Below are 10,946 nucleotides of genomic sequence, written 5' to 3'. Positions count from 1 at the left end.
CAACATGTAGTAACTTTTACAGAACATTGGTCACTGTATTTCATATATTGTTTGAATATCAGAACTCAGATTGACTCAGATCTCACTTACCAGTTAAAAGGCCCTGAAACGTCATAGAAAATGATATATTTAATCTGGAAAATCCAATTTAATAATCTGGTGCATGCTGTGCGATTGTGTGAGTTGAAAATATAAAGTTGATTTAGAGCATAAGGTGACCATAGTGAACTCTTCCTGTCTCATCGCTGTTGTTGAAGGATAAAGATCCTGATAGACATCAATATCAGCATTTATTTGTTAACAACCTGTTGTAACCCTACAGGTTAATTTACTCAAATCCATTTTATTGATCAGCAATGACACATGGGACCTCTAAATCAGCTAATCTTTTTTTGTTGTTGATTGATTGATTGATTGATTGTCTTTATTTCGAACATGCAAGCAATAAAAAACATGATTATTAATCAATTAATGATTATCAATTGATTATTAATAGATGAAATAAAAAATAAAAGAGACAACTAAAGAACACACAAAAGAAGTAAAATTTAAAAAAAAACTTTCTACATGCTCGAAAGGGGGTAGGAGGAAGTAAAAAAAACTTATCTAGTCCTACCCCTTAATGGATCAATTTAGCTTGGATAGATGTCACCAACATGTCAGTATAATGCAAGCTATAATAATGCATACAAATATGAATACAGAATACAGAATAATTGTGTGTATATATATATATCTACGCATATATATCTACGTATATTTATAAATAGTCAATATAATCACACACAAATATTGTAAACAATTATATATATAATTGTATACAATTATATATATATATATATATATATACTATAAACAATTTATTCAATTGTGTTTAAGGATGCTGTCAGGAAAAAACACCTTTCATGATCTGTTTCCACTAACAGGTATCCCCAAGTGTCATCTGCTGCTCCACCAACTCCTCCCACACCTCCCTGTCATAACCACAGGAGAGAGATCCTCCTCTCCATGGAGCTGCTCCTCTGACTGACTTTTCACAGTCCGATGGCCCGACAGGACTCAGCAGTCATGGCCGGCAGTCTGACCCGCCAAGGATCCCCCAATCCCGGCTACAGCTCCAACAACGCGGTCCCAGTCATCACCCAGACGGACTCCAGGGACAAATGGAGCAAAAAGATGGATTTTCTCTTATCTGTCATAGGTTTTGCGGTGGACCTGGGAAATGTTTGGAGATTTCCATACGTATGTTATCAAAACGGTGGTGGTAAGTGTTTAGACATTTTTAAACCATCGCCATTCAGCTTCATTTCAATAATAATAATAATAATGAATTTTATTTGTAATGCACTTTATATTGAGCAAACAATCTCAAAGTGCGACATAAGAAAAAAAAGAAAAGTAAAAGTTAAAATCTAGAGATAGAACGTCTCTCCAAATGAAACAAGTTAGGATTTGTGTAACTTGAGATATTATGTAGCAAATCACTTGGCAAACACTTTTATTTTCTTCAAATCGATGAAATCTCCTGAAAACAGGCTGAAGCTGCTCATGTGGCTGTGAGACTGTCCATGGTGCTGAAGTGCGAATCTGGAGCCAAAACATCCCTAAAAAGTCCACAAAAAGTTTTTTCGCTTTTCCAACGAGATAGCTTTTATGTACTTTTATTTTATCACCCTTTATCAATATTGTTTGCAATACAGGGGCTACACAAATGCAAGCGTTTAATGCAGAAAAAAAAATCTAATTTCCTTAGAAATTAAAAAAAAAAAAGAAAGAAATTCTGCACAGATGGATCAGTCGTTATGTATTTTGTTTGAAAAGGTTGGGTTTTACTCTAATATTTAACATCATCAATTAAGGGTTACATTACATGAATAAAAGTTTATTTATATAACACCTTTCAACAAAACAATCAAAATTAGTGCATAGAATACATAAAAAGATATGAAGACAAGACAAAGACAAAAAAACCCGGAATAAACCACAGATCGTGTAGACATTTTTAATTCATAATTTTGTGTGTGAATATACAGCAAATGTGTCAAAAGTGTTTTTGTCATAGCTCTAATGATAGGCTCTTGTTCATGGTTGGATCAAACACAGATTTTGATATTTGTACATCCCCTTTAGAGCTGAACTAGGACTTAAAGAACAATTTACATAGTAGCAATAGGCAAATGTAAAAATAATGATGCCAATGAGAAGTCTTATTTTCAAATTGTTGTTCATATTTAATTTCTTAATTTGGATTCAACACCTCTTAAGTCCTCATGATTTTATGAACATCCTCACTTTCACACATGATCTTCATGTAAAAGCCCTACATAACATGTTCCCTCATGCATCTGTGTGCAGGTGCTTTCCTTATTCCCTACATTTTGATGGCCATCTTTGGTGGTGTGCCGCTCTTTTACATGGAGTTGGCACTGGGACAGTTCCACAGAACCGGAGCCATATCCATATGGAAACACATCTGTCCCATTTTCAAAGGTAAGGCTACACTCTGCGCTGCACGACAGCTGATATTCATATAGTTCAGAAAGCCAGTGAATCATTATGGAGACATTTCACAGGGTTCTCTCTCCTCTCTTATCTCCCTCCGCTGTTTCAGGTATAGGATATTCCATTTGTATAATCGCCCTCTATGTGTCCTTCTACTACAACACCATCATTGCCTGGGCCCTCTTCTACTTCTACTCCTCTTTCTCCACCATCTTGCCTTGGACAAACTGTGACAATGCGTGGAACACCCCCGATTGCACCAACTATTTTGGGATTGACAACGTCACCTGGACGAATTCCTCCAGGTCTCCGGCAGAGGAATTTTACACGTAAGTGCATGTAAGTGTGAGTTACAGAAACCACATGGATAAATAGCTTTACAGTAATGCTCTACACAAATATTGTCAGCTAGTGATGTCGTACGGGAAGTGAAGTCATGCATGCTGAAACTGTGATGATGTTTGTGTTTTACAGGAGGAATGTTCTTGAGATCCACAAGTCCGATGGGCTGAAAAATGTCGGGGGTGTTCGCTGGCAGTTGATGCTCTGCCTTTTTCTCATCTTCACCATTGTTTACTTCAGCCTCTGGAAGGGCGTGAAGACTTCAGGCAAGGTAACCCATTGTTGTTGCTTTACCATCATAATATAATGAAAGATTCATGAGTATCTTCTTCATCACATATCTATGATCTCTGTTTCTTGTCCTGATTTATCTTGTCCTCCACACCAGGTAGTGTGGGTGACTGCTACCTTCCCCTACATTGTGCTTTTCATCCTGCTCATTCGAGGCGCCACTCTGCCAGGAGCTTGGAGAGGAGTGGTGTTTTACCTGAAACCCCAGTGGGGGAAGCTGCTGGAGACCAGTGTGAGTTAAACAAAGTTGGTCAGTCCCCTGTTTTCTTTCAGAAAAGGATACAATTCAGCCATCTCTAACAAGAAAAACATGGTCATGCCTCATATGTTTGGTTCCTTGAGAATCCTATTCTGAGCTCTTAACCTATTCTATTCTTAACATATACTCATGTTGTTTGTCCAGCATTTCTCCACAGAGATTTTTTAAGTTAAACAAAATTTGAATGATATACACAATTCACTGTGTTTAACTTGCCAAAAGGACTTTAACTTTGGGTAAGACTAGATGATACGACTAAGGTGTTTCACCACTGTCCTGCCAACAGTTAGGAATTCCTGATTCATATTTAACTTGCTGGAACTCTTGTAGTGAAATAACACATCTTGATCTTCCAAACATTGGAGGTAGTAGTTTAAAAATATCCTTCATTCATTTCTACACATTAGTCCCTGGAGAATCTGCCTATATTTTTCTAGATCTATAAAACATCCTAATTTTGCTCCGCGGCTCACTGCGGTTGTTTGCTAAACATGTGTGAGTGCTTTGGTTGGAAGGGAATATGGATGAGACAAAATGAGATGCATAAATAAGCCACAGAGCAGGATAATCAGATGCATAATTGGTTTAGATTTTCTGCCCATTAACAAAGGCCTCTCTTTCTGTCTCACTCACCAATATCCAACGCTTCTCTCTTCTTTTTAACGCCGAACGCGTGCTGCTCTTCAGATCTCCCTGCGTACAGCTGTGCGGCTACTAGATTTTTATATGACTAAATCAACACCTCTTCTGTTTGGTAAATTATAGTGAGGGACCAGAACACACACACAAAAAACATTTTTTTAACTAGATTTGAAGGGTGACAATAAATCACTGTAAGGAAATACCTGCTTTTTTAAAGAAATACTGTATTTTTATGCTGTTAAATGCTCAAAGGAACCCAAAGCATCTCAGAACATTAAGTGTCAGACAGTGTAATGTCTCTTACTGTTTTTTCTAGGTGTGGGTGGACGCTGCTGCTCAGATATTCTTCTCTCTGGGACCAGGGTTCGGGGTGCTCCTGGCTCTCTCCAGCTACAACCCGTTCACAAATAACTGCTATCGGTAAGAGCTGAGCTTTGGACCTACGACACGCTGAGTTATGTGGACCTACATTTGTGGCTTGATCACCTCATGTTGAATTTAAGGATTTAATTGAATGCATTTAGTGCACAGTATGAGGTCAGAAGCTGTGGGATGTACTGCTCATGCGTTAAATAAGATGGTGTGGTCGAGACAATGCTATGCAGGAGTGGTGAATTTTACATGGTGGTTATAAATGCCAAGCTATATGCAGGAGAAGAAATTAAATTGTACAGACTGACTAATCGTGTGTATGGCTGATGTGATTAGTGGAGCAGAGTGGCTTGTAACGAAACAGTAGTAAACACACATATCATGATTAAAACTAGACACTGACCCTTATTGGCCTATCAAACATATCACAAACACAAAAATAAGTGTCTGTTTTTGATTGAACAAATGCATGGCGTATGAATTATTTTCCCAATAAATACTCTTTCCTCATTATATTAGGTAATACTTTTCAGTTGCAAAGTACCTGACAAACTGCCAATTCTGGCTCAAATCATAGATTTTCTAAAATGTACAAAAGAAGAAATACTTACAGGAAGTCCTTTGGGAGCTTTGGTTTCCAAAGATGTTTATTTAGTTGTCTTAAATGCTTATCTCTGGGGAGGCTACCTGGAGATGGAAGATTTTCTTCACTTAAAGCATCCCATCCATCGCCACTTGGTTATCACACCAGAGACTATTTACATTTGACAGACGTCTTCAATCGCTAGTGAACACACAACATACAGTATCGTATTCCTCATTGGTATTGTTGTTAGATGTCAATGGTTACTAGCCAGGAGTATCCTCATTTGTCGGACACAAAGCTGAAGAGAAAACATAAAGGAGCCAATTAAACAAAGGTCAGAAGGGTCAGCAAAGCATTGAACAGCTTGCACCTCAGGCAGCAATACTTTGTCCAAAATTTTTTTTTTTATGATTGACAACTATTGTGTTGCGTTTCCCTGAACAGGTTTTAATTTCTTCTTCAACAGTGACGCCATTGTGACCAGTTTGGTGAACTGTCTGACCAGCTTCGTGTCAGGGTTTGTGATCTTTACAGTGCTGGGCTATATGGCAGAGATTAGGAAGGTGGAGGTGGAGGATGTAGCGAAGGACAAAGGTGAGCGAATTAGTTTTGTATTTAATACTTTATTTAAAAAAAAGATAAAATTCAATAATAAAACAAACTCTGACCCCGATCTTTTCATATCCACTACTTCCGTGCCTTCAGGACCAAGTTTACTATTCATCACTTACCCAGAAGCCATCGCAAACATGATGGGCTCAACCTTTTTCGCAATCATCTTTTTTGTGATGATGATCATGCTGGGACTGGACAGCACGGTACGAACTGTGATTTCTGAAGTACATGGTGGTCACTTTATGTGCAACAGAAAACTATTCAGCTGCTGTATTGATGCTAGTTTGACTGACTTTCATTGCTCTTTAAATAGCGAATGCAGATTGAAATATCCAGAAGCTACAATATAATACCATATCAACATTATTGTGTGTTTCAGTTTGGTGGGCTGGAGGCCATCATCACTGCTGTGTTGGATGAATACCCAGAGCATTTCTCTCAGAGACGGGAACTTTTTGTTCTGGGCTTGGTAGTTGTCTGCTTTTTGGGCTCTCTAAGTACCCTTACAAATGTAAGTTCTTCACATTCTAAATTTGTTTAAACAATGAGAACAAAATGTAACCCCTCATTAGATCAGATCATTATCTTCAATCACATTTGTTGCAAGGTTCAGGTTTTTCTGGACCAGTGTAATGAACTAAAACATGAAATCTGCAGTCTGATGATGAATTGTGTTATTAGTCAGTGTAAATGTCATTGACAGGGTGGTGCCTACGTGGTAAAGCTGCTGGAAGAATTTGGAGTAGGATGCTCCATCATAGCTGTGGGTTTCCTTGAGGCGATTGCAGTTTCCTGGTTCTACGGTAAACAAGAGATTATTATCAACTGACTGGCATTCAGTTTCTTATAACTGTGAATGTGAACTAAGGCCCCTTGATAATCAAATACATTGTTGACATATGAAAAAGGCATATCATGTTTAATTTGTTACTTTCAGGTATCAAAAGATTTAGCAGTGATATTGAGTCCATGTTGGGCAAATCTCCAGGATTATTCTGGAAGGTGTGCTGGGTTGCCATCAGTCCAGCATTTTTAGCGGTAAGATTTGAAATATTCTGATCTTTATAACAAGTGCAGCTAAATGTATGCAATGCTAACATTAAGGATACATAGGAAGTGCAGGATAAGAAATATTTCCTTTAATAAGTAAATAAGCGTAGTCCATTTAAATCAATGGGCTGAAGTGGACCAGGACAAAACAAGCTCTTTGTAAGATCAAAGGACTGAAATGTCCTTTTAAGGACCAACACTTGACCCCCCTCTCCTATATCTATATGAAATATCCTCCTCAAACGTTTTCAGCAACATGTGCATCCCAAAACACTCAAATGTTAATTAACCTCCTCTACATCTAGATTGATATCCTTCTCTCTTTTTCGCATCCATTTCTCTGGTAGCCTTTCTGTTGACATTTTGAATTATTACACTCTCATGGCTTCCTTTATATGTTTATTTTACAATGCATGGTAGTGTGACAGATTTATTACCCTTTCTCAATATATTTTCTTATATTAGAATAAAAAAGTTACATTTACATATGGAATTCTAAATATGCAAATGTTATGTATCCCGACTCCTCTCAGTATATCATAGTGAGCTCTCTGCTGAAAGCGCCGCCCCTCACGCTGTTCGACTATAAGTACCCTGACTGGAGCATCACGGTAGGATATTTCATTGGCCTCTCATCCTTCATGTGGATCCCCATCTACATGGTCTACAAGCTGGTGTGGACTCCTGGATCTCTCAAACAGGTGAGTGGATTGTGGAGGGAGGAAAAAAAAGTGTGCAAAAATACTGAAAACGTGAACTTTCTGACACATTTTGCTTTAATAAATGTCTAACTGTCTGGTTTTCCACAGAGGTTGGCAGTTTGCCTCAGACCAGAGAGGACCATACCAGACATCCATGCTGACAGCCTCAACATGGCTACTGTGCCATAGAAAGTAAAACAACTTAACACATGAAAAGTACCCCTGCTTGTAGATTCTATTCAAACAACAGTTTTAGGTAATTATTTGTGACCGAACCCGAACATTATCTGACATTGTGACTGTTACCTGCTGATGATGTCCAACATGTCAACTTTCACTGCACATGTACACTCTGTAAAATGGTAAATGCTGCTAAACTTGTAATTCCAAGAGGAGCTGAGATAGCAATACTCAAACTTACTCCACAGTCTGTGCGTGTCAGATCTATAGTATGTAGCTTCACATGTCGCCATTTTCAAGTGTTGTATAAGTCAGTAGCAATTAGCTAAACTTATTGGTCTGCTTTCCCCCTCAATCAGCACAAGAACAATATGCCAAGGAAAATAAAAACAGCTATTTCTATATGTCACATTCAGAATATCATTTCTATTGAATTGGGCTGTTTTCTCTCGTTAAGTTCTATGTTTTCTGTTGTTTCCGAAAGCTAGATGAAACAATGGAACCACCAGGGTTGCACTTGGAGCAACAGTGAGGTTAACACAGTTGTTGCCACTAGAATAATCATGGCAGCCATGTTTTGCATGTGATTTCATGTAAAGAAAACTTTTCTCAGTGGACAACATACTCTAAGTATGTCAGCTAATGTTTTTCACACCAAGTGTTACCAGCTCTGGTGTATTTTTTTATTGTGTTTGATTTTTATTGGACTCAAGTCTTAACACCTGTTTGTTTTTTTGCTGGACAGACAGAGGAGAGAGATTAAATGTGACCAAAACTTAATTAGGTTGGTCCGTAGTTCTTTAATACAGTGCTTGTAGGATTTCACGCCAGCTGCTGGATATATTTGCTAAAAAGTTTCTGTTTTTCCCTACAAGTGTTTTAATGGAGATACCTGAGGCACTCAGACAAAGACCATCAGTTCATTTTTAGTTAAATATCTTTTTAAAACTTAGAATCTAGTGTATTGTTTTAGTGTTGGCATTATAGAAAGTAGAGCCTATGTCCTGGGATACAGTACAATATATACAGCTGGACTTTGTACGACTGTGAGTATTTTTTGGTTCTTCATTTAAAAAAACAAACACGCTTCTGATCTTTATCTGATGCCTTTATTTAACTCAAGATAGACTGTTTTGCCTTAATCTGCCTAACTATTACACTGTATGTACAAAAATTGTAAAGGTTGTATTAATATGGTGTCTTTCCAATGTTTTGCCTAAAATGTATTACTGTCCAAATGTTTATTTTTTCTTGCAGACACACAGATATTACTTGTGTCTCAACTTATTTTAAAGCGCTTTATTCTTAATTTATATTCAGAGAGTAATGTGATGAGCAATTTGATGATTGTTGTGTGATTTCAGTCCTTTTCAACCTGGTTTGTGTACTGTGTATAAATGAATTATATTATTCATTACATATTTCATTCTTGTGTATCTCTTCATTCCTAGATGTTAAACATGAATATGAACAAACAAATGCAACAACAGACAACATTAATTTAAATTCCACTATCTATGTAACAACAAGAACTGCATTTTTTTGTATTGTAAACGTGTAGCAGGCCACATGAGAGATTTGTTCTTGTAAATCTCCATATGGTGATCTTCATGTCTTTGTAATGGCTGTTGGCTGGTGCTGCTCACCTCTATTAAATATTCTAATTAACAAGCTAATTTGCAACATCCAGAATCCATCAACATATAAGGGAATAGAGCTGCCTCTACCTTCAAACACACACACGCCATTACACAAGATCTTTACTTAATCAACTGATTTTTATTCCTAGGTAAACCAGGCCGGATAACTTCAAGGACGACAGGTATGAACGTATATGAGAGTAGAAAGTGGTTTGCAACATTTGATTCCCCATAGAGCTGCTGGACGTGCAGATCAAAGACCTTTTGTGTCACTGACTGCCATTGAAGTAGAGAACAGGAGACACATAAAAGAGACACTGCTAAATGGAAGGTTTCTTCTCTACCTCACATGAACAGCTCAACAAACCGTATTTCAAGGGAAGAATGACTGAAACTGTTTATGTTGCAGTGCATCCATCCGGACAAAACACAATGCAGTAGCCATAAAAGTACAGAGGAGATAAAAAGAGTGATTACAGGTTTCATACAGTTCAATCTGTATACTGAAGCATTTAATAACTGCCAGGAGAACATCATATATATCATATATATATATATATGTATACAGTACCAGTCAAAAGTTTGGACACACCTTCTTATTCAATGGTTTTTCTTTATTTTTATTTTTTATTTTTTTCTACATTGTAGATTAATATTGAAGACATCCAAACTATGAAGGAACACACATGGAATTATGTGGTAAACAAACAAATGCTCAACAAACCAGAATATGTTTTATATTTTAGATTTGAATGAGAGGTGTGTCCAAGCTTTTGACTGGTACTGTATATAATATAGTATAAAGGTACATTTAGTGGAATAGAAGAAGATGATAATTGCTTACTACATAAAACTTTGAGTTTTATAGGCCCACCAAACCTGCATTGAACAGTGAATAAAATCTCCTAATAGTATACACACAAAAGGATGGAAGTAACATTTGATTTTATATTAGCACTCTTTGTCATCAAACACCAATTATTATTGTAGTCATCAATAACGAACAAATCTAAGAGTCTGCTGCGGCACCCAGTTGTGCTTTGAGCTGAAACTTTTGAGATTTAGAAAGTTTATTTATTGACTGTTGTGTTAATATTGACAATGTGCTGTATGTAGATGAAACAATGTGAAACAATCATTTGAGGGGCATGACGTAATGACAGGAACACATCAAGTATAACTCTGGGATTATGTAATGCTCTCATACATGTGCCGTCATGGCAACGGTCAAATCCATTAATGAACATACAAACATCAAACAAAAGATGGCAGTTATAGGCTTCTTGCAGTTTATAACAAAAAAGACTGCATTACCTTATTCAATTTATTTAGACTATCGAGTATACATTCTCGACTCAGATTATAACATAAAAAACAGTTTAATTCAGTTTAAATGCCCACGGATCTCCTATTAAAACAGAATATTTGAGTTCATGCTGTATTGAAATGTTTTCTTGTTTTGATTAATTTATCTAGGAAGCCTAGCGTTTTAATTTCAGGCCACCGTGAGTGACATTTCCTAACATTCATTAAGCTTTTCTGGAAATAATTAAGAGCCATAAGTGTTTGCAATGGTGTGCACTCTTACGTTCTATAGAGGACGAAGGTAAAGGCCATATATCAGTCATGCAGAGTAATTATGTAAGGATATAACCGCAAGGAGCTTGACCTTTATATCTATTCTTCATTGCTCTTTGACATTTCAGAAATGGGGAAATGTGATGGGGGGCCTCACACTTGTTTGATGGTTAACAGTAAGGGAAGAT

The 10,946-nt window shown here is 37.1% G+C and overlaps 1 protein-coding gene across 1 annotated transcript; it reads left to right on the top strand.

The window, feature by feature from the left end:
• Nucleotides 1-1,068: 1,068 nt before the first annotated feature.
• slc6a4b (solute carrier family 6 member 4b) lies at nucleotides 1,069-7,549 on the top strand. The gene is made up of 13 exons (XM_054611030.1): nucleotides 1,069-1,264; nucleotides 2,356-2,490; nucleotides 2,612-2,831; nucleotides 2,977-3,115; nucleotides 3,233-3,367; nucleotides 4,353-4,456; nucleotides 5,461-5,588; nucleotides 5,700-5,812; nucleotides 5,989-6,120; nucleotides 6,313-6,412; nucleotides 6,547-6,647; nucleotides 7,193-7,360; nucleotides 7,469-7,549. The coding sequence occupies exons 1-13, from the start codon at nucleotides 1,069-1,071 to the stop codon at nucleotides 7,547-7,549; spliced, it is 1,752 nt and encodes a 583-aa protein (XP_054467005.1).
• The last annotated feature ends 3,397 nt before the right edge of the window (nucleotides 7,550-10,946 follow it).

The sequence above is a fragment of the Anoplopoma fimbria genome, chromosome 13 (genome assembly GCF_027596085.1).
Source record: "Anoplopoma fimbria isolate UVic2021 breed Golden Eagle Sablefish chromosome 13, Afim_UVic_2022, whole genome shotgun sequence".
Taxonomy (NCBI): Eukaryota; Metazoa; Chordata; class Actinopteri; order Perciformes; family Anoplopomatidae; genus Anoplopoma; species Anoplopoma fimbria.
Note: the sequence above shows the minus strand (reverse complement) of the source record. Positions and strands in the feature narration are given on the sequence as shown.